Here is a 27253-nt window from a genome sequence, read left to right as displayed (position 1 = left end):
CTTGGCATGCAGTAAAGGGCTCAATTAACGCTTGTTGAATTAATCAATTTGGGTACTTAGTCAATTGGGTACTTGTACAATTTGGGTACAATTTGGGTAGCGGAGGTAGGCCGCAGAACCTAACAAGGAAGGACTGGGAAGCACGGAAAAGGAAAAACTGAACACCAGGGGGAGCAAGAACCCGTGCTCTCCAGATATCGTGAGAATTCCCGACAAAGCACGTTCCGTTTGGGCGGAAACGCGACTCTGAGTGAAGGAGCTACCCTAGAGCAGGCGGTATTGCCAGTAGCTTGGCGGTTGCTTCCGGGTTGTGGTCTGAGAAGCAGGAAGTGATCGGCTTGTTGCCCAGCGGCTGCTGTCCCGAGGCGGGAGGAGCGCTGGGGGGCGCGGGCCCTGCAAGTGAGTGACTGGGGCCCGAGGCCGGGAGGGGGAGGTCGCTCAGTGACAGCGTCGCCGCCGCGCTGTCCCTCCCGCGTTGTGACATTCTTGCTCAGCCCCTCCCTTGCCCCCCACAGCCACCTCCTGTCCCTACGCTGACACCTTTTTTGAGTCTTTGGCGTTTTGCAGACTGATGGAATCCCCCAGCAACTCTCCGAAGTCGACTCCCTTAAAACATCTACCCTATTTTTCTTCGTTCTCCCTTTAATAGCAAAGCGAGGTCGACCCTATTTGTTTCGCAGCCACCACAGCGGTGTCCAGAACAGGAGAGATGCTAGCGAAATGTAGGTTTCACTGCTTTTGACAGATTTCTATTTTTTTGTATGTTGAGATAAGATTCTCTGACCCCCTCCGAAACATCTTTCTAGTTGTTAAAAGAGGGTTTTTTTTTCCATTGTGAATTTGGATTGTGATGAGCATGGCATTTGGATTACCGAAAGGAATATGACTTGGTGTGTTGACCTGAATAAATGAGCTATTTGTAATCGCCTTTTATTATGTTTTTTAATTTATTTTTAGACCGGGGGAGGGAAGAGGAGAGGGAGAGAAACATCAATGTGTAGTTGTCTCTCCCACGCCCCCTACTGGGGACCTGGCCCGCAACCCAGGCAGGTACCCTCACTGGGAATGCAACCGCGTTCGTGGTCCGGGGCTCCATGCACTGAGCCACACCAGTCAGGGCATGTAATTGCCTTTTAGTACAAGGAGTTCGCCTTCTTCATTCCATAGTATTTGAAGGGCAATAACCTTACGCCACATTTTCTGCTCTGAGAGCCCACATAGCCTTGGTATTCAAAAATATATTTCGTCATCACCTTATAATAGAGACTACTCCGGGGTATTATTAGGACTTTATCTGGGTGATCATTTGGTTGTTCACATGGTGGAACCTTATATGAACATCTCTTTGTTAATAAATTTGTTTGTGTTTTGAGTTATCACACTTTCTCTCTAAGGAACAACATGCCTTAACCTAAATTCAACTTTGAAATTGCGGGAGTTATATATAATATAAAATATAAAGTGATGTTTTCCCTCCCATCTTCTAAATCTTCTAACTGGGCTAATAATCAGATTAACAGGAGAAAACCAAAATTTTAGTATGTATGTGCAGAGAATTCACATAAGCATGAAATTCCCCAAGACAGTAAGGCAAATAGGCATATTCATCATTTTGGACAAAGGGGTAGGGGGTGGAATCTTAAATTTAAAAAGTGAGGTTGAGTGATTTACAAGAAATTGAGGACGAGTGGAACATCCTTGGCAGGTTAGTTTTTGCTAGGCAACCCAGAAAACAGTTTGTGGTGGTGGTGGACGGGATTGGCTCTGCTTGGAGTCTTCCAGTCTAAAGCTAAGGTGATTCTGTTAAGGTTCCCTTCCTGAAGCTTGTTTTTCCGTCTGACTCTCTTAGGTAGGAAAGGGGGGGGGGGTCAAAGGTGCTTTGAGTCTTTTAATTACTAACTTAAAGTTAATATCCCCAGAGGAACTTTAGGGTGGCAAAACTCAGTCCCTTTCACTATATCGAAGTTTTGACTGAAGTTCATAGCCCAACTTGCATGAACAGACTTGCTCTCCCAAACAGAGAGAGGCCCTGTTTGCCCTGTTAGGCCCTTCCTGCTTTGGACCAAAACATTTTTCAAGACCCAGATTTAATCACTTCCTTCACAGCTAACTCACAACACCACAGAGAATGTTCTATATAAGGATCCTGACCTGCCCGCCTAAACCTTCATTAGGCTAATACATATTTTAAAAATAGAAGAATAGACAGTGAAATGAATAAATAAAAAAGATTTTTATTATTTGTTTTTAGAGGGGAAGGGAAGGAGAAAGACAGGGAAACATCAATGTGTGGTTGCCTCTCACACAACCCCCCACTGGGGACAAGGCCCACAACCCAGGGATATGCCCTGACTGGGAATCGAACCAGTGACCCCTTGCTTTTCAGGCTGGCACTCAATCCACTGAACCACAACAGCCAGGGCTTAGGTCCTTTCTATAAGTTTGTTCCATAGATACTGATGAGGTTCCACATTTCTTAGGTGAATTTGCATGTCTGTTTTTAGTTCCTAAAATTGTTCCTATTTATCTCTGCTTTCGAGAAAAAATTAGTGTGTGTGTGAGAGAGAGAGATAAGAAGAAAATGTAATACAAAATGATAGAGTTGTCTTTAAGGTTCAAAGTGGAAAAGGTTTAAAAATCAAGGTTGGAAGAAAGAGTTCAATCATTGGACAAAACACTGGGGGCTAGGCTTTGTAGGCAGAGGGAATTATACGTACAAAAGAAAAAGATGTGAAACATTATGTTAGCGAAGAAAGTGAAGAAGGAATGGGAAATGAGACTGAACAGGTAGGCAGTGACCACATTATAAAGGGCCTTGCTAAGTAATTTGGACTTAATCTTATAACAAACAGTAAGTATTTAATTTGAGTATTGGGACAAATGTTTTACATACATCATTTTATAATTCCTTAACAACACTGTTGGAAAGACATACTTACTCCCATTTTATAAATGAAAACCGGGGCTTGGAGAAGTTAAGTACTGTCTCCTGGCCACACAGTAGATGGAGAATCTGGTATTTCATGCAGCTTTTCCCAACTCCAGTGCCTGTATTCTTAACCACCATGCCCAGCAGGGCATGTGGAATCAAGGAAGGAGCGTTAAATAGGTGAGTAATGTGAACCAGTTTCTGTTACAGAAAAATAACTTGTGCAGAGGATCAAGGGTAGATTAGCCAAGAGGAGATAACCTGAAAGTATAGGGATTAAATACATCTTTGTGATGGTCCTTGGGAGAGAGGTTTATGGCCTTAACTGCCATTAATGTAGAGCTAAAGAGGAGGCGATGAATGTGAGAATGATAGAGGTAGAATTGATGATTTAGTGATTGATTTATTGGTGAGGATGAAAAAGGAGGAGAAGAGGTTTTAAATTTGGAGAACTGATGTTTCTATTAAGAGAAGGAATGTAGTTGGAGAAATCAGTTGCAGGGGAAAAATAATCAGTTATGGACACATTACATGTAGGGGACTGTAGGAAATTTGGGTCTTGAGTTTGGGAGAGTTTTCTAGATTGGAAAAGAGATTCGGGACTCACTAATAGCTGGTTCTTAAAGCCATGGAGGGAATGAGAAGGTCAAGTACAGCTATGATTAATACCAACATTCAGGCACATAGACTCTGGGAAGAGAACTAGAGAATTATGCCGAGGTTTGAGAGCACTTGATAGAGTAGACACAGCAGCTGCTGCAGAGGGATCAGGTAAGTCGGTAACTGAAAAAAATGTCCTTTGGACTTGTCATTAGTGGCCTTAGTGAAAGCAGTATCAGTGGTGTGAGGGGGACAGAAATATGATTTTAACGGATTAATAAATGAATGGAGACTTAAGATGAAGTGATGCTTTTTTTTGAGCTTGGCTCCAAAGAGAGAATAGAGTGCATGCATTGGAAGTCTAAAGAGGAAGTATTATTATTTTTTAAATAGTGGAAAGTGGAAAAGGTGAGTATAGGAGCAAGTGGATAGAAGTTTTGTAATAGAGAATTAGTCATTTTAATAGTTATGATAATGATGCCTAATGTTCTAGAAAATAATGTCCTTATTCTTAGAAGATGCATCCTGAAACATTTAGAAGTGATTTTGTGATGTGTCACAACTAACTTTCAAATGGTTCTGGTAAAAGCAGAGACAAACAAAAAGCAAATATGGCCATGTGTTAACAATTGGTGAATCTAAGGATATACAGATGTTCACTGTCTGTTTCAGTGTTTCTGGAGGCTTGAAATTTTCAACATAAAAAGTTGGGAAAATAATGAAGAGGCATATTTTCAGTGAGTGAAGAAAGTCCCAGACTCTTCAAATCTCACTGAGCAGATGGCCAGAAAGGGGACTGTTAGATTCAAGTGATGATAGGAGTGGAAAAATAGAATTCTCTCAATTGTAAAGTTTAAGTACTTATTTTAATTTTAAATTGCTACTCTTTTAAGTTATGTTTTATCAATTATTTTTTCTTTAAATATGTCTGTTATTTCTTAGTGTTTTTTATTACAATCCAAAGACCACATTTTTCTCCTGTAGTAGAACATATCTTCAATTGATGGGAATCATTGGACAAAATATAATGGAATTATAACACTACACAATGGATTATCATACTACATAGGTAGCATAATACTAAAGAGCCTAGTAAGGGAGAAACAAAATATTTCTATGGATATTGCGCCCATTGCTGAAGATTGGGATGTATTTAGATGGGCTTTTGTAACTTTATTTCTCAACTGTACTGTTTCCTGGTTCGTGTTTTATCTAAATGAATCAGCATTACCTCTTAGAGTTGCTGAGCTGGCATAGTTGTTTAGTTTGGAAAGCTGAGAACCTCCGGGCTTTTGTTACGTCAGTATTTAGGACATATTTCTACCACTAGAGGAATTCTGTAATAAACAGGGCAAAGGAGTTTACATTTAGTCTGACCTCCTAATCTGTTTTCTGCCTTAAACATTTTTTTGATAAGTTTTATTAGAGTCATTCTACTACAACTCTGTCCTGTTTTTTCCGACGGTTAGACCCAGAAGGAGTTGTGGAGAACATTTCCTTAGAGCTCTCAGTTTCTCCCTCCTGTTCTTGAAGTACTCCTTCAAAAGTGGACAGCCCCTGGCTTACCTCCCCCGGCCCTCTCTTGAAAGCAGGCTTTAGCTATCTCAGTGATCTTCTAACATTTTGAGCAGGACGATTTCTTGTTGTGGGGTCTGTCCTGTACTCTATAGGGTGTTTAGTCTTCACCCACTAGATGCCAGTAGTACTCCCTCAGTTTTGACAATCAGAAATATCCTCAGATATCCCCAAATCTCCCCTGGGGAGCAGAAGCACCCCTAGTTGGGAACCGTTCCAAAACAGTGTCTCCTCGTTGCGGGTGTGCCTCTGGTCAGCAGGGAGAACCGCTCTCCCAGCGGTTCTGACAGTTCAGCACGTCCAGGGTGGTACCTGCGTGAAACCTTGGTTTTTGTAATGCTGCTAGTGATCCTGCCTGTGCCATGGCAGGTATAAGCCACTGTTAAGGGTCAAACTCACTCTTCAGAACTTCCCTCTGTGGCCAAATTCATTTCTGCCAGAGTTGGACCTGCTTTCTAGATGTAAAGAGATTGTAACAAGCCTCAGCTGATTTCACTCAGTCTCCACGTACTTGATGTTTAGCCGTGACTTTATGTTTGATTTTTTTCAGGGATATGGTTTTATTTTGATACAAACTGTTGTGTCTGAGGGCTGATTTTCAGTAGATCGCAGGGAGGGAGCTGCTCTGGCAGTATGAAACCAACCTAAAGACAGGATTTTTGTTGTCTAATTAACATCTTACCCACTAGATGCCAGTAGTACCCCTCAAGTATTACAGTAAAAAACATCTGCAGACTTTCCAAAGGTCCCCGGGGGGGGGGGGGGCAGAATCCCCCTAGTTGAGAACCAAAGGCAAAAGGAGGGTTAATTATCAAGACTCCCTCATGCTCTTAGAAATTTCACTAAGTTATCAGTAGCCACCTTTCTAATAACTTGGGAAGTATATTAGAATATCAGGGAAGAAGGATGTACAGTTTGCAAAAAATACATTCAGTATCATAATGTCATTGTATACTTGGATTATAAAAAGAAATTCTTGTTTTTACAATTTAAACTAGGAGTTTGGTGAGATTGTTATGTGTATCAAAAGTGGGCAGAGGTTTACAAAAGTTGTGAAAGAATCATCAAAAATGGTGATGGTTGCTCCTTTTAGCCTCACTCTGTTTGCGTATACCAGTGTGATGTTCCCCTCTGCCTGGGGTCCTACGTGTGCCCCACCGCCCGATTCTTTCCAAAGTTTTTACTGGATTTTTTCTACAATTCCCTCTGCTCTCTGCCAGCCTTCTACTGAGTTTTAATTGATTTTGACTAGGTAACATTTGATAATTTATTGTAGTGTGCTTAAATGAACATTATTCCTGCTTGCTTGCTTGCTTGCTTGCTTAGAATATCTTTGTTAATTTACTAGGAAAAATATATCTCTGGAATCATTAGTCCGCAAAACCAAGATGTGAAAACTGTTGTAATAAGTTATGGCTTTATTCTTTTTCCAGGGCTCTTTATCGCTGGTAACTGCCCAGGTCTCAGCCACTCAGTTGTGATAATCAAGGGCCACGGTGCTGTGGTTCTGGAACCGCCGTCTCAGAATAGGAAAATACTTGGTAAGGGAGGCAGCCTGCATACAGGTTAAAAGCACCAACCCTGAAGTCACACTTGGGTTTGTGTCCTGGGAAGTAATGAAACCTTTTGAGCCTTAGGTTCAGCATCTGTGAAATGGGATTAATCACACCTTCCGTATGGGCTTGCTCTAAGGACTTGACTAAGATAATGTTGCTCAGCACGGTGAGCAGCACGTAGGACGGCATAACTGGAAACGGTAATATAGGAGTGCGACTAAACATAAGTCTTTAGTTTCTAGTGAATTGAATTTGTTCTCCTTCCTGAAGTGTTCATACACTTCTAAAATTTTACAGCTAGAAGAGATTTTAAAAACCTTCTGATTCGATCTTCTAATTTTGGGGTTGAGGAAATAGATCAAGTAACTTACCAGAATCATGACAACATAATAAATACCATAACAGGGGTAAGTTCAAATTCTATAAATATACATTTTAAAAAGTCTTTATTGAAGTATAATGTATATGCCAAAAAATTCACCCACTTAAAATGCACAATTCAGTGGTTTTTAGTATATTCACAGAGTTGTGCAACCCTCACCACAGTTTAAATTTGGAACATTTTTGTCACTCTAGAAAGAAACCCTGTAGCTATTAACAGTTATTTCCCATTCCTCCCCACCCTCTTCTCTAGACAACCACTAATTTACTTTTTGTCTCTATAGATGTGTTTACTTTTCACTTTTTATAATAAGTGCAGTCATATAACACGCGGTCTTTTAAGACTGTCTTCTTTTTCTCAGTGTTTTCAGGGTTATCTGTGTTGTGGCACGTGTCAGCACTTCACTCCGTGTCACTGTGCGGTAGCACCGCACTGTGTGGACGGACCCGTGTGACCCGGCCACACAGCAGTGCGTGGACGTTCGGATTGCTTCCATTTTTGAGCTATTGTGAATAATGCTGCTTGAACATCCGTGTGTCAGTTTTTGTGTGAATATATTTTAAATGCTTTTGGGGTCATACTTAAAAGTGGAATTGCTGAGTTATATGATAACTACGTTTAATTTTTTTGAGAAATTGCCAAGTGGTTTTCCAAAGCAATAGGACCATTATACATTCCCAGCCGTGTATGAGAGTCCAATTGCCTAGCATTTTTGCCAACACTTGTTACTATCTGACTTATATTATATCCATCCCAGTAAGTGTGGAGAGGTATCTTACTGTGGTTTTGATTTGTATTTCCCTGATGGCTAATGATGTTGAATGTCTTTCATGAGTTTATTGGCCATTTGTATATCTTCTTTGGAGAAATGTCTGTTCAAGTCTTTTATTGGATTATTTGTCTTTTTATTATTGAATTGTAAGAATTATTTTTTAAGATTTTATTTATTTATTTTTAGAGATAGGGAAAGGGAGGGAGAAAGAGAAGGAGAGAAATATCCATTGGTTGCCTCCTACACACGCCCTAACTGGGAACTGAACCTACAACCCAAGCATGTACCCTTACCGGGAATTGAACCAGCAACCTTTTGCTTTGCAGGACATCACCCAGCTAACTGAGTCACACCAGTCAGGGCTAAATTGCAAGAATTCTTTAAGTACCTGAATGTAGAACGTTATCAGATACATAATTTGGAAATATTTTCCCCCTCTGTGGGATGTTTTACTTTCTTGATCATTTGCAGCACAAAAATTGTTAATTTTTGACATAGTCCAACTTAGCTTTTGGTGCTTATGCTTTTGATAACATCTCAGCCATTGTGTAATCCAGTGTCAAGAAAATTTTCCCATTTTCTTTTCCTTTTTTAAAATATATTTTATTGATTGTGTGATTACAGTTGTCCCATTGCCACCCCCTTCACTCCCCTCCACCCTGCACACACTCTCCCACCCACATTCCTCCCCCTTTAGTTCATATCCATGTGTCATACATATAAGTTGTTTGGTTTCTACATTTCCCATACTATTCTTACGCTCCCCTTGTCTATTTTCTACCTACCATCTATGCTACTTATTTTCTGTACCTTTTTCCCCCTCTCTCCTCCTCCCACTCCCCTGTTGCTAACCCTCCATGTGATCTCCATTTCTATGGTTCTGTCCCTGTTCTAGTTGTTTGCTTAGTTTGCTTTTGTTTGTGTTTTAGGTGTGGTTGTTAATAACTGTGAGTTTACTGTCATTTTACTATACATGTTTTTTATCTTCTTTTCCTTAGATAAGTCCCTTTAGCATTTCATATAATAAGGGCTTGGTGATGATGAACTCCTTGAACTTGACCTTATCTGAGAATCACTGTTATCTGCCCTTCCATTCTAAATGAAAGCTTTGATGGATAGAGCAATCTTGGATGTAGGTCCTTGCCTTTCATGACTTGGAATACTTCTTTCTAGCTCCTTCTTGCCTGTAAGGTCTCTTTTGAGAAATCAGCTGACAGTCTGATGGGAACTCCTTTGTAGGTTACTGCCTCCTTATCTCTTGCTGCTTCTAGGATTCTCTCCTTCATCTTAATCTTGGGTGATGTAATTATGATGTGCCTTGGTGTGTTCCTCCTTGGGTTCAACTTCTTTGGGACTCTCTGAGCTCCCTGGACTTCCTCGAAATCTGTTTCCTTTGCCAAATTGGGGAAGTTCACCTTCATTATTTATTCAAATAAGTTTTCCACTTGTTGCTCTTCCTCTTCCCCCTTCTGGCACCCCTATAATTCAGGTGTTGGAAGGTTTCAAGATGTCCTGGAGGTTCCTAAGCCTCTCCTCATTTTTTTAAATTCTTGTTTCTTCATTCTTTTCTGATTGGATGTTTTTTTCTTCCTTCTGGTCCACTCCTTTGATTTGAGTCCCAGTTTTCTTCCCATCACTATTGGTTCCCTGTGCATTTTCCTTTATTTCACTTAGCATGGCCTTCATTTTTTCATCTAATTTGTGACCAAATTCAACCAGTTCTGTGAGCATCCTGATTACCAGTGTTTTGAACTGTGCATTTGTTAGGTTGGCTATCTCTTTGTCACTCAGTTATATTTTTTCTGGAGCTTTGATCTGTTCTTTTATTTGGGCCTTATTGTTTGTCTTGGCACACCTGTTACATAGTAAGGGGAGGAGCCTTAGGTTTTCACTAGGGCAGGGCAACCCCTCCCCCCCAGTTATGAGGCTGTATGTGGGGGAGGGGTCCGAGAGAGAACAGTGGTGCTTGCTCCACTCTCTGCTGGATTTCAGTCACTTCCCCCACTTCCCCCAAGCAAACTGGGCCCTTCTGGTGCTGATTCCCATGCGGTGGGTTTGTGTAGGTTCTAGGACCCTGTGGGTCTGTCCAAGAAACTCTCCTGTGAGGTTGGGAGTTTCTCACAGGAACTGTTGGCACTTCAACTCCCACAAGGGTTTTCAATTGGTGTTTTGAGTGTTTATTTCCTGACGCTGGGACCCTAGGTTGCGTGGTCTGTCTTGATCCCCAGTGTCACCCAGTTTATCTGCGCACGAATGTGGGTCCACCAGGTCTGCCAGCTGCCTTGTGTGCCGGCCCCTCCACAGTCCAACGCCTCATGCACCTGTCTGCCTGTTCACCAGCCACCGAGTTGCTAGCCCTCCCCACCCGGATGCCTGACTCCGCCCCTCCTACTGGTCTGGATGAATGTTTCTTCTTTAATTCCTTGGTTGTGGGACTTCCATAGAGTTCAATTTTTTGTCAGTACTGGTTGTTTTTTGTTTTTAAATTTTTGTTGTCCTTATTTTGATTGTGGGAGGAGGCACAGTATGTCTACCTCTGCCTCCATCTTGGCCGGAAGTCTGAAAATTTCCCCATTTTCATCTAAGAGTTTTATAGTTTTACCTTTTAAGTTCAGGCCTTTGATATTTTGAGTTAATTTTTATGTAAGGTAGAAGGAAGGGTCCAGCTTTATTCATTTGCATGTGGGTATCAAATTGTCCCAGCAGCGTTTATTGAAAATACACATTTTTTAATAGAGTTTATGCCATGCTTTTATATAAACCTTGAAATGGAGGTGTATATGGCCTTTAAAAAAGTTTGAACAAGAGCACACAGTCTGGGGAAAGGATGTGTCCCCTTTCGTGCGTGGTGTTCCTCCTGCCCTCCCCCAGGTCCTCAAAGTCTAGATGACCTGCCCTGAGAAGTCTGAGTCCGATTAAACAGCGTTCGTGAAAAGCTCTGTAGGTGAGTCTAATGTGGAGTCATGCTTCAGAACTAGTGAGCTAACAGGTTTTATAGTCACTAAGAGGACCAAACAGGAGTCCTTAGGAGGTGCTGCTGGAAGAGAGAGATGCTGAAGTGTCCTGCCTTGTGGCCTTCAGGCCTCCTTGTCTCTGCTGGACCTACGTGACTGTTGTCCTCTGCTCTGCAGGTGGTGGCATCTCCTTACTGAAAAGCAGAGTTGTACCATACCAGTGGTTTTAGAGATTAGATGCCCTTTGAGGAGGAAGTATGTGAAATAATAGGACTTACTGCATTAAAAAGAAAATAGAAGAGAGCATAAATCCCAAGCACTCTTTTTCCTACTGTAAGTCAAGAAAAATAATGTTCTGTAACAAAAGCACTTTTTTAAAAGAACTAAATTCATTTTACAAGTGATTCAGAGAGAATTTTTGCCATTTTGCCCTTGATTCTATAGACACCTTGAAACTATTTGTCTTTAAAATAACTATGAGACTGAATTGGATCTTGAAATTAGTTATAGATTTTTGGTCTTTTAAGTATGTAAAATACAAATGAAATGCCCTTTATCATCTAAAATTGTATTTGTGGAAAAGCATGAGGACTGCAGCCTGCAAGGTCTGAAGAGCTCCCGTGCCGTGGGGTTTGTGTTCCTGAAATCCTTGCTCTGCCAGGAGCAAAGCAAACCAGCACCTTCCTCAGAGTAAACTTTGCCTTCAGTGATCACTTCCTCCTCTTGTGTTGCTAAAAGGTCTGTTGAGGAGAAAATTCTGAGATGTTCTAAATTAAATTACAGGGCCCAAGCCTGAGAGTAAAATTCTGAGAGACAGAATTATTAGTCTGTTAATGCCTGGGGGTTGCTAACAAAAGACTGTTCACACTTTTTTCAATGCCTGTTGGAACTTCAATTAATTTCTAGGTGGCTATTTGCTGGATTACTTTAGCCAGGCACGTGAAACTCCAGGAGCCCCTCCTTGTTGTTTTCAGACTGCTGCCGCAGCCAGTCTGCAGGGCACTTCTCTGCCACGGTCCCAGAGTTGGCTCCGCTTCCCCCTCTCCTATCCCTTTGCCCATAGCTAATGTCAATTTTTTTCACAGTGCCTCTTCTTTCTTTGCCATCGGTCTATGTATAAAAAATGCTTGCAGAACTCTGGGACGATGAGCATGTTGTCTTTTCTACCTGTCCATGCTGCTGGTGGTTTAACGTCCATGCACCGAGACTGGCATCTTCTTTTTGGCTGGCATTTTAGTCTCAATAAAACCTTACTTACGAAAAGACTTTTGGCCTTGGAAGTTAATTTTTTTTTTTTGTTTGTTTGTTTCATGGGTCTCTCTGGTATAAATGGAAGGAAATAATTGATTGACAACATTCTCTGTATTCTATTTCTTTTTATTTTAAGAAATCACCAATAGCACATCTTTTGTGATAAGTTTCAGAAATCATTTGAGATGGCTGTTTCACAGCGCTGTTGGACATTTATTGTGCTGGAGGCCAGTGCTCCTCAAAGTGTCTGAGTCCCAGTGCTGGTCTGTAAACCGTTTGTTACCAGGTTACACTTAAGTCACACCTAAAAACTCATGTAGCACCTTGAGATTGTCTTACATATTCTTCATGTTTTATAAAAGTACTGGCCTGCAGTGGATTGGGAAAGCACAAAACTGTTCTTCCACACGGATGGTCAGGAAGCATTGTTTGAAAGCAAGTAGCTTTGAAAAGAAAGTACTTTAAAGAAACCATCTTTCCTCTCCATTTGTTTTCTCTCTCTCTCTCTCAGGGATTTTGCATTGGAAGACATGGATCTTGCTGCCAATGAGATCAGCATTTATGACAAACTTTCAGAGACTGTTGATTTTGTGAGACAGACAGGCCATCAATGTGGCATGTCAGAAAAGGCAATTGAAAAATTTATCAGACAGCTATTGGAAAAGAATGAACCTCAAAGAACGCCACCCCAGTACCCTCTCCTTATAGCTATGTATAAGGTAAAAATGTGTTCTGACTTGGAAAAGCTTAGATGGGGCACAGACTCCTCAACTTTCTCCCCAAATGCTACTGTGACTGAGTCCACCATTGCACCTTGGACTTTCTATGAATAAATTGGCCTTCACTCTTGTTACCATGTGTTACTAGGAAGTTTGACTATTTTGTTAAATGTCCTAGATGAAAGCTGTGTATTTATAGTTAAACTCTATTTGTATATGTTTTTAATGGTGTATATACCACCCGGTTATGGTGTGCATACCACCCGGTGGTGAGCCTTGCAGTCCTCATGGTTCTCAAACTTTAAATGCTTTCAGAAGTGAATATAAATGGCTTGTTGAAGAAAATGGACTAATTCTTAAAGCACATTGGACATAGCAGAAGAGGGCTGTTATTTTCTTGGCATTAAGTATTTTGTTTGCTGGGACAAGTACTAATCCTTTTCCTGTCTTTCCTTGTAGGTCATCGGAACCCTGGGATTAATCTTGCTCACTGCCTACTTTATGATTCAACTTTTCAGCCCATTGCCACCAGAACCGGTGCTTTCTGGAGCTCACACCTGGCGCTCACTCATCCGTCATATCCGGCTAATGTCCTTGCCCATTACCAAGAAGTATATGTTAGAGAATAACGGAGTTCCTCTGCATGGTCACAGTGAAGACAGGTCCTTTCCAGGTAGATGCTGCATTACTACTTAAGAGATACAGCCTTCTTGACAATACTGTATAAGATGGGAAAGGAAATAACATTTATGGACATCTGATGAGAGGTACTTTTCCTATATTGTTTCATTTAATTTCAGTCCTTACTAAACTCCGGGATAGGTTTTATTTTCTTCATTTTGCATATCGAGAAACTAAGGCTCAGAGAGATTAAGAAACTTGTCCGAAGAACATATCTGATGGGCCAAATTCAAACCTTGAATCCAAAACACACGTGGTGGGGATGAGTGTTTTATTCATAGGAAGGATTTGAATGTATCTTTTCTATCTTTTTTCTTTCCTGTGATCCCATTCCATAATAGACACTTTGATAAGTAGCTGTTGATTTATGGGAAGCACCCAAGTTCAGCTCGCTTTTAATCAGATCCCCGGACAGGATGTAGCCTGTTGGGCTGGGTTTTTGTCTGGGTCTCTCTCGCTCTTTCAATGCAGTCTTTTCTCTCTGCCTCACAGTGTACTTATTTAGTGCTCCTAAATGTACAATTATGCCAATAAGTTGAATTTAAGAAACATTTATATTTGGTAACATTGCATCAATGACAGCATAGGAATTCCTCGTCTCGCAGACCCTTTGAAGAGGTTCCTTTGAGAATGGTGCAACATGTGGTCAGACTTAAATTTTACTTTTTTGAGAAAGATTAGAAGGTATTAGGGAATTTTACTTTTTTTGGTGGTCTTAATGTTATTTGCCCATATGAAGGAATGTGTAAATTAACATCACAGATGGTTATGAACCTTTCGTGTAACTGTGAAACCTTGAGAACCAGCATCATAACTGTTTAGGAAATATGTGTTCTCGTCAGAAAACATATTTGTTATCTTCAGAAAGAATGTACTAGTTGAAGCTAACCTTTATACTCATAATCAAAGACCTAATCTGTCATAAAAATCATCACTTGGCTGGGGTCTCCTTTGAAGACTTTTGTTGTACACTTAAGGAAATCATGGAAAGATTTCCAAAGTTATATCAAAATCAGAGGAAGGAAACATCGTAAATCAAACAGTCACCTGGTGAGTTTTTGTTTTTAATTAGAGTTTTTAATTCCAAATATAACTAACTTCCTGTATTAATTGGGAAAGTTATTTTTGAAAGTTCATCAACAAAGCTCAAAAAATGAAGTTTCCAGTTCCTATCCGGAAGGTCCGGAGCACGTGGGGGAAAGAGCCCGAGTAGCCCCTCGGTCGGCCCGCCTGTGCGCCTGTGCGCCTGTGCGCCTGTGCGCCTGTGCGCCTGTGCGCCTGTGCGCCTGTGCGCCTGTGCGCCTGTGCGCCTGTGCGCCTGTGCGCCTGTGCGCCTGTGCGCCTGTGCGCCTGTGCGCCTGTGCGCCTGTGCGCCTGTGCGCCTGTGCGCCTGTGCGCGGCCTCCGACGGCCCTGGCTCCTTTCCTTCTTCCTCTCTCGGCTCCTGAAAGGCACCTTCTGCGCTGTGGCACATCAGAGGACATCAGTGACTTTTAAGGCCAGCTCGATAGTGGCACTCACTTTGTTTTCCCCTGCCCTATAAAGTAAATCTTCATAGGCTGCTGAGTTAAGAAATAATGAGTTTGACCAAAAAGTGTGTTTGTTTGTTTCCCCCATAAGATGGCTCTCGTAGCGCTTAGTTGTTTTTAACTTCATTTGAAACAATTTTGTTAGATTGTACTGTGACAGCTGTCATATCAGAGTGTATTTAAAAGAAAAAACCAAATTGGTGAACTTTTTATGTAGCAATTATAATATTGAAGATGGAAGAAAATAAGCAGTTTTCAGCATATTATGCTTTACTATTTCAAGAAAGTTAAAAACACAACTGAAATGCAAAGAAAGATTTGTGCGGTGTATGGAGAAGGTGCTGTGACTGATTGAACGTGTCAAAAGTGGTTTGCAGTGTTTTGTGCTGGAAATTTCTCACTGGGTAATGCTCCATGGTCATATAGAGCATGGAATTGAGTTAAAGTTGAAGCTGATAGCAATCAAATTGAGACATTACTTGAAAATAATTGTTATACCGTATGGGAGATAGCCAACCAAATCAGTCAAATTATTGGTGAAAATGAAAATTGTGTCTTTTATTTTACAGAAAAAACCACATGGAGTTTTTGGCCAACCCAATAATAAAATGGACATGATTGCTCATTTTTTAAAATGGAGTTTAAAAATTCAAGGAATGTTAGTGTCTTGTCAACAAGCCTGATTTTTTGGTCCATTCCAAATAAATATTTTGCCTTGCAGATGGAAATAAAATGATTCCTTGGAGCTCAGTTATAAAGAGAGAACATTGGAAGGGTGTGGTTTTAGCTCTTAACTGTTTTTTATTCTATTCAAGGACTGCTTTCTTTTATTTGTAATGTGAACATTGACACCCCTTATTTTCCTATGTGTGATAATTCTGGGAAGCTATAGACATTTAAAGGTCACAGGATTTGCATAACATTTGGAAAGAAACTTAAGAACCCATCATGATATAAGGAATAAAAAGAAGTATATTGGGGAGAATTAGTTTAAGAGGGCCAGGAAAGTAAAAAAATTAAACTGTCATTCCTAATGCCATGGAACCAAAAAATGTCTGCCCTTCAGTTTGCATTACTTCGCAGTGATGGTAGAACCGAGTGCTGTGACAGTCAGCTCCCAAAGGAAAGCCCTGGGCTGCCTTCTTTCCTTCAGGGCTGGCCTGTCTCGTGTTCTCCGGGGTCATCTGACCCTCCTTGTAGTGGCATTTTGGGAATGGTGGTGGGGCAGCAGGAGCAGTGACGATGTACCGGAGGCACCACCAGCAAAGGTGTTAGGTGGGTAGTTTCCCGTCTTGACTCTACCCAGGGAACAGAAGGCAACAGAAATGAGGTTGTTTCTCTAGGTTTCAGCCATGGGCAGGAAACCCTGCCCTGAATCCTGTTGATGAGCATGAAGTGACACCTGTAGTGAGTCATGTAAACATCCCTCTTTGCAGCAGGAATAAACAAGATGACACTTACTTAGTACTTACCAGATGCCAGGCCCTGTTCAGAGGGCTTTCCACGTACCAGTTAATCTTTACAATATCCCTATGAGGTAGGTTTTTGTTTTATGCCTGTTTTACAGACTAAGACACTGAAGTACACTGAGATTAGGTCAATTGCCCCGGGCCCCAAGGCAAGTTAAGTCATGGAACCATGATTTGAACTCAGGCAGCCCGTCTTCAGAGTTTGAGCGCTTAACCCTTGATGTGAATAGTCTATAGCTACACCGTACCCGAAGAGAAAGAGTTGAGTTTGAGTCAGCAGTTCTGCACTCTCTCCTTCTTAGGTCTCCAGACGCTCTCTCTCAGCTCCCTAGACCCTGAAGAAAAGGTTCTTTCTGGCTGGTGCTACAAATCCAAAGATAAGCAATCCTCCAAGCTATTGAGCCTTTAGAATTTTCCTGAATTAGTCTTTTCCTAGGCATTCAGCCCAGCTTATCTTCCTCCCTGTCTGCACCACCACAGGTAAAGTTTGACTTTCTGTTTGACTTAATCCTTTCACTCACCCATAGTTTTCCCCTCATATTCTTAGTCCGCCCCCCACACACATACTTTATACTTTATGTCCACTTTGACCCTTCAGCAGCCATTCTCTTGGCTTTCACTTTTCCATAGAATCACTGAGTCTTAGAGCTAAAAAGAAACCAACCTATTACATACCCCAACTCTATAAAGAGGACATTGAGGCCAGAAGAGGTGAAGTCACTTGCTTACCCAGCTAAAAGTGGCAAACTAGCACTTGAACTTTAGTTTCTTACCTCTAATGCCGCATTCTTTACATCACACCACACTTTACTGCCTGCTGTCTCCACCCTCAGCCAAGCCAGATTTCAGCCTGTTAGGCTTGATTATTTTGTTTACTTCGGGCATTTACAATTTTTAATTATAAGACCATTAATACTGAGGAGGCCTGGGATAGTGCTCACGTACCAGGAAAAGGTGCATTTCTGTATCTGCACTGCATTATTGGAATTTTGTGCACCCATGAACTTCCAAGGGAAGGTTGAAACACTGAGGAGCGTTGGGAGTAGCGGATCACTTACTGACTTAGAACTCAGGACCTGATCAGACTGAGCGTCTGGGCCAGTGCCCAAGATGAAATGCCTGCACCTCAGACAGTGCCTACTCTTTCATTTTCAAGTAGAAGAATAAGGCCTTCCCTGGGGTGGCAGTGCCAGCTCCGTCGGGCATTGCTATGCGTCAGGCACTGTGCCACGTCTTTTCTGTTGGCACAACAGTCACTTAGGGCAGTTACTGTTTTTGTGTTCATTTCAAAGGTGCAGAAACTGATGTGCCAATGACATTGACTAACTTACCTAAAGTTTGACATTTAGAGATATTTTTATACAAGGAGATCTCATAAATATATGAAATCTCATAAATATATGTGGTTTGGTATGGTTCAAATGCCTTGCTTCCTGAAGGCAAGGCTGTTGGCAAAATGATTCCTTGGGTTTCTCCCATCCCTGCTGTGATGAAAATGGCTTTGGACACCCTGCCGCTCATGCAGGGGACCTGGCCAAGGGCGCCTTCACCGTCAAGGCTTCATCTCTACTGCACTCCCAGGATTCTAGGAGAGGTGCTAAAGAAAACAGGCTGCTGTAGAGTAGCTGAATTAAATACTGGGCTTGCAACAGTGAGAGTCCCAGAAACTTTGTTGTGGGCTTTGCAGGCTTTTCTAGGGTACATTTGTAATATAATAAATGTAAAGAAGTTACATTTAACATGAGCTCCCAAGATGGCGGCGCTCCGGCGCGAGGCTGGGGCTGACCTGGGAGATAAAGCTGTGGTGCCAGTGGGAGCTGGAGAAGCACCCGAGGACATGGAGATGGCAGCGTACACACGTGGTCAGCACAGTCTTTCTCTAGGAGATGCAAACCTCAGAAGATCAGTGGTCATCGAAATCGTAGAAAAAAATTTGAGTATCTCAGAAAAGAAAAGACTTTAGATATATACGAGACAATGATCATTGGAACAACAGCTAGTTTCTCTGGACTGCTGGCAAACTTCATTTTCAGACACTGCTTCAGGGTTAACCGTGGTGCTTTGAAGACATGCGCATCATTGACTGCACTTCCATTTTTGTCTACTACAGTTGCTTATAAGCTCCTTGTCACAGATGCTTTGTGTTCAGGTAATACAAGTCAGGAAAACTGCTCTGAGAAGTTCACTGGTTAGCATAGTGTGTGGTTTGCATCCCACTGGTTTGGCTTTTTCTGAAAATGGACGTCTGGCAGTAAAGTATCGTACTGTTCCACTGCCACCAAAAGGAAGGGTTTTACTTTACTGGGTGATGCTTTGTCATACAGAGGTAAAAGGAATGCTAGTTCCTCTAGCCTTTCAGATGGCCTTGGGAATATATAATGGTATACAATGTTATGCAATATTTGAAAGTACATTAGAGAAAACTATACATGAAGATTGACCAAAGAATGAATGGATTTTTTTATGGTGAGGACTCAGGTATTGCTGAAAGAGTTCAAAATAACTCGGGACAATTTGTTTCTGTTCTTTTTGCCTAGTATTTACAGGTTCTCAGTAAATATTCAGTAATTCAGTTAAAGAAGTTATATTTAATCTTCATTTTAAGGTTTTTCTAAATTCAGACTATTCATTTGATTTTTCTCCCCAAGGACTTAATCCTATTGTTAAAGCTTCTGGAAAAATGAAGGTTTCCTTCCTTCCTTCCTTCCTTCCTTCCTTCCTTCCTTCCTTCCTTCCTTCCTTCCGTCCATCCATCCATCCATCCATCCATCCAGTGAGTGTGTATTGAGACCCCACTGTATGCCAGGCACTGTTCTCAGCAGAGCAGAGACAACAGCCAGTCCTCCTGCTTTTGTGGAGCTAGTCTTGGCCTCGTGCCTTTCTTCCCTTTCCTTTTTACCCAGAGGCGGGGTTTTTTTCCTGGAAATAAATCTTTTTTTTTCTCTTTTCTCCACATTAATAATCAGTGTAAAAATACTCTCTCCACTCAGAATTCCAGGGCATGTTATGGTTGTGCAGCGAGCCAGCCTCAGTGCCTTTTCTTTATACACAGCTCTCAGGCACTCGGAAGCCTCGTGGCAGGCCTTGGCCCAGCGCTTTTCTGCAGAATACCCGACTTGCAGCGGCGGCTGGTAGATTACTGTTTCTGCCTTCAGAAGGGTAGGAGGTTATAGTTTCTGCCTTTCTTAACTTTTTAGGTCATATTTTGTCTCAGAGACTGTTTTCGACATCTCAAATGAAATGTTTCTAACTCATGGTGAGAATTCAGAATACAGGCCTTGAGTTTTAGTGAAGTCTTATATGTGGCTTGTCATTTGTCTGTCATACCCTTTTTAAAAAACATAAAATAGCTATATAAGGAGGATACCTAGAGTAAAGAAGCCTTGGAAATTAAAAGAAAGTTGGGAAGCTATTAGCCAACTTCCACTGGCTTTTCTCTCTCCTGTCAGTGGACGGAAACGGAAGGGAGGTGCGGCGTGTCTGGTAGGGCAGCAGAGCTGCGGGCCGGAGTGGGTGGGACCGCCTGCTCTGTGCCGTTGGCTGTTCTCCAGGGTGGTACTCGGTCACTCTTTTGTGTGATGGCTCCGGCCAGTTGTATAAAGATCAGATAACACCTTTTCATAGACGGAGACCAAGTTGGAGTGTGGGCACTTCTCCCTGCGGGCTTCTGTGGCAGGGGGAAGAGCCCTAAGTGTTCCCAGCACCCAGGCACCTTACTGCCTGGCCGTTCCTCAGTCCCCTCCCACCCAATAGAAGCACATTCTTTATCCACATTGGTGATCTCAGGGTTGCAGAGAAATCAAAAGTAGCTCTTTTCTTGAAATTCAGGATCTCCTAATTCAGGCGGATGGCATAAGCTACCCCATGTCAGTGACCCTTTTTCCTCATTACTTCCACTGTTCCTTTGCTGGCTGCCGGCCTGGCCGCAGTGCTTCTGCTCTGCCTTCTGAGGTGACTGAACTCTACATTTCAAAGTTGATACTCTCAGCATAGGTTTTCATGGTCTCCAAAGAAATTTTTATGGAAAAATACATAAAACACTTACACACAAAGGCAATAAAGAGGTGTAAGATTTTGGCCTGGTTGGTGTGGCTCAGTGGATTGAGCACCAGCCTGTGAATCAAAGGGTCACTGGTTCAGTTCACAGTCAGCACACATGCCTGGGTTGCCAGCCAGGTCCCCAGTAGGGGGCGTGTGAGAGGCAACCACACATCGATGTTTCTCTTTCTCCCTCCCTTTCCCCTCTTAATTAAATAAACAAACAAATAAATATATTTTTTAAAAGGAGGTGTAAGATTTTTATTTTTAAAAATATACTTTTAATAAAGTAAAATTTCTTAATCACTCTAACTCTTCCACTCAAGCAACCACTGGTAATAATTTGTACACACCCTTGAGCTTTTCCATGGGTGTGTAGATGAATATACTTAACATATAGGTGTGAGCGAAAGTAGGTTTACAGTTGCAATACAAATAATACACAATAAATACTAATACACGAATAAACTGTGTTTCCCATACTCAGAAAATACTTTTGGTTCACACAGGAAAAGGCTTATGTACATATTTTTAGCTAAAATCTAAAGACACATTAGTTTCTGTTTTAAATTTTTTATTTATTTGTTTTACAGAGAGAGAGGAAGAGAGAGAAACATCGATTTGTTGTTCCACTTATTGATGCACTCATCGGTTGATCCCTGTATGTCCCAAACAGGATCACACCTACAGACTTGGCATAGCAGAATGATCCTGTAGCTGCCGAACTTCCCTGGCAGGTCCTGTATTTGTTTCTAAGGCTGCCATAACGAAGTACCACAGTCTGGGTGGCTTAAAATGATAGAAACCCATTATCTCACAGTTCTGAAGGCTAAAAGTCCAAAAGCAAGGTGTCAGTAGATCTATACCCCCTCTTAAAGGCTCTAGGGAAGAATCCTTCTCTGCCTCTTCCAGTGTGTGGTGGTTGCCAGCAATCCTTGGCACTCCTTAGCTGTGGGGGCATATCTCCAGTCTCTGCCATCTTTACGTGGCCATCTTCCTTCCACGTGTGTCTCTGCTTGTCCTCTCTTCTTATGAGGACACCGTTCAGATTGGATGTAGGGCACATCCTACTTCAGTATGACTGTACCTTATTAATTACATCTGCAAAGACCCTATTTCCATATATGGTTACATTCTGAAGTTCCAGAAGGACATGAATTTTGGGGGGACACTATTCAACCCAGTATACACATTTTTCAGCGTTTCATATTATTTCACTCTCTGAATACTTCATAATTCAGTGGTTTCTACTTTTTTTGCTATTATAAAAAATGTACCTGGGACATTCATGTACATTTATCTTTATAAACACACACTAATGCTTCTGTAAGATGGACTGACTCTTGGAAGTAGAATAGCTGGATCAAAGGTCATGCACAGTTTAAATTCTAATAAGTACTAACTACCAAATTGTCTTCATAAATTTGCATATGTTGATCATCAGCACTGGGTATTGTCATTGTGTTGCCAATTAGAAAACTGAAGAATGATATCTCATTTTAAGTTGCATTTCTTTGATTATTAGTGGTGTTGGATGTCTTTTTATATATTTATAGGTCATTTATAATTATTTTTCTGTGGATTACATATTCATATTTTTCCCATTTGAATCTTTTTATCAAATAGGAGTCCACTACATATTAGACACATTAATCCTTTGCATCTTATATGCAAATACTGGTTGAATCTGTTCATTTTGTTCTTTATGGAATCTTGCTTTATGCCCTAAGTAGCCTTTTTTGTTCTCCAAATTATAAAAATCATATCATATTTTCTTCTAATTTATTATTTTTAAATTTTTGTTTTCTCCATTTATATCTTTAATTTATCTAGAATTTATTTCAGTGTGTAGTGAAAGATAAGGAGCTTTATTTTCTTCCAAATAGGTGGTTACTTGTCTCAATATAATTTACTGAATCCATCCTTTCTTCAGTGAATTAAGATTCACCTTTATCATGAATTAAATATCCAGTTATATACAGGTATTCTGGATCTCTTGCCACATTCTTTATTCTGTTTTATTAAGCTTTTTGTCTGTTCCTTTAACAGACCCTTTTTGTCTGTTCCTTTTTAAGTCGGTTCTCATTGTTTGCTGTAGTTATGTTCTATGAAGTCCCTGCAAATACTGAATTAGTGAACACTGACCCACTGCCCCTTGGGGAAACAGAGTTAGGTTCCTATATTACTGATTCATCAACATTGAATTTAGCCAACATCACTACAGCTCGTGCCTGAACAAAGTATATCTAACACTTGTAGTTTTCTCTGTAAGACACATCCCAGCCTTGCACTTAGGGACACTTGGCAGTACTTCAGCACTTGGCTCAGGGGCCATTTTTTAAATATTATTATTACAAACTATTTTTTAGACAATTTTAAGTTCACAGCAAAATTGAGCCCAAAGTACAGAGAGTTCCCCTAATACTCCCTCTTTCCCACAAATACACAGACATTTTAAATGGCAAAATCACTGACAAAAATGCAGAAAATGTAGCACTAAATAGGTGGTATAAAGGGCACTTGATTGTAGTGGGAGAGGCGGAGCAGCAGGCGGCCTGTGGCCCACTCCCACCTCTGTGGGGTTGGCTGCTCTGTGCGTGTGTGGGTGCCTCTCAAGCCTCTGGGGTATTGCTTTGGGGTCACAGATACATGTTAGGGAGTAGGCGATAGGAATCTGAATACTGAGGGTTGACTGTAACTATTTTAATTATAGCAGCTTTATAGAATGCTATTATATCTTCACGTCTGGTTCCCTCACAATTTTTTGGTTTTTGAGAATTTGTCTACAACTCATATTTCAATACTAGAAAGACAAATAATCCAATTAACAATGAGCAAAAGATTTGAATAGACATTTCTCAAAAAAACATTGGTAATTAACATGCATATGAAAAGATGTTCAACATCATTAGCCATCAAGGAAATGCAGGTTCAAACCACAGTGAGAAGCCACTTCATACCCATGACGATGGCTATAATAAAAAGGTAGACAATAAGAAGTGCTGGCAAGGATGTAGAGAAATTGGAACCCTCATACGTTGCTGATGAGAATGTCAAATGGCACAGCTGCTTTGGAACACAGTTTGGCAGGTCCTCAAAAAGTTAAACACAGAGTTAGCAAATGACCCAGTCATTCCACTTCGAGGTGTGTACTCAAGAGAACTGCACACACATGCCCACCCAAACACTTGCATGCAAATGTCCACAGGAGCATTATTCATAATAGCCCCAAAGCAGGAGCAACCCTAATGTCCCACAACTTAGGAGTGAATAAAGAAAATGTAGTATGTCCATGTAATAGAACGTTACTTGGCAATATAGAAGAATGAAGAATTGATAAAGGCTATGACGTGGATGAACCTTGAACACATTATGCTAAGTTTAAAAAGTCAGACACGAAAAACCATCTATTGTGTCATTCCATTTATGTGAAATACCAGAATAGGCAAGTGCACACTTAGGGCGGGCGGGAGAGAAGTTGGAGTGGGAAGGGGCGCTCGTGGGCACAGGGTTTTCTTTAGGATGATGAAAGTGTTATAAACTTAGGTTATGGTGCTGGTTATACTGTATGAATATACTAAAGACCAATGAATTGTGCACTTGGAATGAATTTTATGGTCTGTGAATTAATCTCAATAAAGCTGTTTTTTTTTTTAATGTAATGTCTACACAGAGAAAGCAAAACAATGCCCTTTCCCTCTGGTCCCGCCCTCCTCCTGCCCAGAATGTCACGGTAAATCTTCAGGTCCCCCGTGTCTCCTGTGTTGGCGCGACCTCAGGGGAGGAGCTCTTGGCACTGTGGGCCGCAGACATTCTCGGAAGTGCTGCTCCGGTGCCTAGATTGTGTCATCACTGCCCCTGGAACCCCCTTCTTCCCAAGCCCAGTCACTGCCTCCGTTTAGATTCTCACTACATTTCACCTCTCATCACAGTACAGTCCTCCCCCCACCAAAAAAAAAAAGGTCAGAACCAAAAGACAACAGGCCTCCCTCTTCCCAGCCTCTCTCTTCTAGGACACCCTAGTCACAACCCAGAATAACCTTCCTATAGCATCAGGAAATCCCTCCTCAGAGGCCTCTGTGGTTCCTTGCTTTGCTCTCAGTTGAGTCGCAGGTGCTTGGAGCCCCGAAACCCCCATTAGAGCCATCCTCAGCGACACCCTTCCCCCTACTCCGCCCCCAGTGCTTTGTGCTCTTCCCCACCCTCCACCCCCGCACTCTGGTGCCCTGGAAGTTCGTGTTGCCGCTCACTCTCAGTTTGCTTATCTGTAAACTGAGAATAGTGATGTCTCCTCGATAATTGCATGGAAAAAGTAAGCCGTGAAAATGACCGGCGTAGGGCCTCGGGCTTAGCACAAGTTCCCTCTCTCCTTCCTTCTTCCCTCACAAGTACTTTGGAAACTGAAATGCTGTGTAGTTGTGACACGTTGTTGTGATTATGTGCATCTCGTTGTATGTCCACTACCCAGAGTTCTTGTATTTGGGGAAGAATTCGTCATATTTGGCCTCTAATAAGGAACATTTAAAAATATTTCAGAAAGGGAAAAAAGTGTAACTTTGCAGCTTCAGAGTGCCACTGAAACAGGTGCCACTGGAGGGTGTTCGGCCGCCCCAGGGGCGCACGGTGAGCACGTGGGGTGGAAGTCCCTCTCGGGTAGGGGCGTGCCGGGCCTGAGTGCGCAGTCTGCCCACAGGCCGAGAAGGGCAGGTGAGAAGGGCAGGTGGCCGCTTCCTCTGCCTAAGCGCAGAGAAACAGGTTCTCTCTGCCAGAGATGGAGGGCGCCTGGAGGTGCTTAGGAGACGCGCTGAGAGCAAACTGAGGCTTTCCTGCTGGGGTCCTCTCCACTCCAACGCTGCTGTAGGAAAACCAGGGAGAAGCACTTGCTGCTTCTACAGAAAGTATTCTGTGGCCGAGAGTCCGTTTCCAAATGTGTTTGTTTGTTTAAAGAATTGACCTCGCGTTTTAGCCACATTCGGGTGTCTGTCTTCTGTTCCAGGCTCTCCTGATTTTAGTTTTAATCAGAAACCATCTGGTGGAACATTTTGGATTCAAATTAGAGTTTATCACAAACATGTATCTCAGACTACACGCATAAAACCCAGAATGGAACAAAAAGCAAACAAGAAATATTACTATAACATTATGAAGAGAATAGTGCCAGGAGGAAGGAATGGGGAGAAACTGAGAAGGGCTGCGCAGAATCAGGGCCAACCCCTCAGACAGGAGCCACCAGGGAAGGTGTCGGGGAGCTGGCCAGCATTCACTTCGGCATCTCGGTGGGCCTCTTCCTTTTCTGACCAACCTGTGGTCCTTGGGCACAGAAACCAAGGCCAGTAGCCCCTACCTCCTTCTGAGCGGGATAGCGCGCCATCTAACGGGTGGGTACGATTCACTTGACTCCAAAGATAGGTGCCTGAGAGGCCCTATCTCCTCTCCATCCCTTCTCTCTGCACCCTTTTCTCACTCTTCCTTCCCAGAGTCACCCCGGCCTCCACTGGGGCTTGTGACCAAGGGTCTAGGCCCACACCCAGAGTGCTGAGAAGAAACGCAGTGGGACTCATCACTGATGGCGGGAGCCCTCCTTTCTGCCCGCCCCTGCCCCATATGCTGTAGACTGTTCAGATGTGGAGGTCACAGGCTAGCAAATGGTGGAGGAACTACATCTCCAGTCCCATGTTACTATCTTCTCCAGCTCTTTGACTTTGTTGATTTGTCTTAGGAGATACATGTACATGTTAAAAAATGTTTTCCATAAAGTGTAGAAGAGTCTACACAGAAAAGTACCTCTGTTTCCCAGCCTGTGCCCTGCATACTCTGCTCCCTCTCAGAGGCCACTTATTACATATGTACCTTTTCGTAGGCCACCAGTGCTTGTCATTGTTGGCTTTTGAAATGATTGTATCTTTCCTTTCTACTTCATGGCCTGGGCTATTGGACTTACCTGCTGTGTTCTTTCTGCATCTGCTTCCTTTGTATCCCTTCCCCTCTCAGAGGAAGACCCCTGGTGGACAAATAGCGGTGAGCAGAACGACTCGGACCCCATTCCTGACCCCGTTCCCGACAGCTGCACTGGCTGCATCCTGAAAGCACCGGTGCAGATAGTGCCCCTGGCAGATGCCCCAAAGACGTTCGAGAGACTCCATCCTCTGTTGATCAAGGTGAGCGAGAAGCTGACTCTCCCACTGACCGATTACCCATTTATCCTCGCCAGCGGTATATATGTTGGTCGTTGCTGTAGTGAGAGAGGAAGGGGTGGGAGAGGGACAGACAAAGAGAAACATCGATTATTGGTTGCTTTCTTGTATGTGCCCCAACCAGGGATTGAACCCACCACCTGGCTATGTGCTCTGACCCTGAATGGAAAGCACGACCTTTCGGTCTGTGGGATGATTCTCCAACCAGCTGAGCCACGATGGCCAGGGCTGGTTACCCATTTAACAGCTAGAAACCACCCAGCTCTGTGACATTCCCAATAAGTAATTCTGTATTGTTTTGCATTGTCTTTTGTTTTCCTCTGAGTCAAGACCAAAAGGCCGCTGTTGTCTGAGGAGCTTCAGCATTTTTTGTGCCAGTACCCTGAGGTGACAGAAGGCTTCACAGAAGGGATTTTTGCCAAGTGGTGGCGCTGCTTTCCTCAGAGGTGGTTCCCTTTTACTTATCCCTGGTGAGTGAAAGGGGCTCCCGTCTGTGTGTGTGTGTGCGGAAGGGGGCAGAGCAGATGTCGGGCTGTGCCCAGCACTGTGCAAGCACCTTGCAGTACACTGTTGAAGTCAAAGGACACTCGGGTGCTCCCTGTGGA

General features: G+C 42.4%; 1 protein-coding gene and 1 pseudogene across 11 annotated transcripts in view; both read left to right on the top strand.

Annotated features, from left to right (window-relative positions):
- Window positions 1-266: 266 nt before the first annotated feature.
- The window catches only part of CUNH6orf89 (chromosome unknown C6orf89 homolog), a 39426-nt gene continuing 12439 nt past the window's right edge, over window positions 267-27253 (top strand). For 2 of the 11 annotated variants that reach the window (XR_008392630.1, XM_053671128.1), the window contains exons 1-5: window positions 445-722; window positions 12531-12738; window positions 13198-13411; window positions 26446-26612; window positions 26979-27118. Coding sequence is in view for 10 of the 11 variants with exons in the window: in XM_053671128.1 (XP_053527103.1) it covers window positions 721-722; window positions 12531-12738; window positions 13198-13411; window positions 26446-26612; window positions 26979-27118 (731 nt within the window). In the remaining variant the exon portion in view is untranslated. Of the gene's footprint in view, window positions 400-444; window positions 723-6537; window positions 6646-10966; window positions 11102-12530; window positions 12739-13197; window positions 13412-26445; window positions 26613-26978; window positions 27119-27253 lie in introns of those variants that run through there. The other 9 variants (XM_053671133.1, XM_037146223.2, XM_053671154.1 and 6 more) reach the window with 8 other exon arrangements.
- Window positions 15562-18708, top strand: LOC119050061 (complex I assembly factor TMEM126B, mitochondrial-like; annotated as a pseudogene).

The sequence above is a fragment of the Artibeus jamaicensis genome, unplaced genomic scaffold, assembly GCF_021234435.1.
Source record: "Artibeus jamaicensis isolate MK-2021 breed Jamaican fruit bat unplaced genomic scaffold, CSHL_Jam_final contig_1803, whole genome shotgun sequence".
Taxonomy (NCBI): Eukaryota; Metazoa; Chordata; class Mammalia; order Chiroptera; family Phyllostomidae; genus Artibeus; species Artibeus jamaicensis.
The sequence above is the reverse complement of the archived record's forward strand: the minus strand, read 5'-3'. Positions and strand labels throughout refer to the sequence as shown.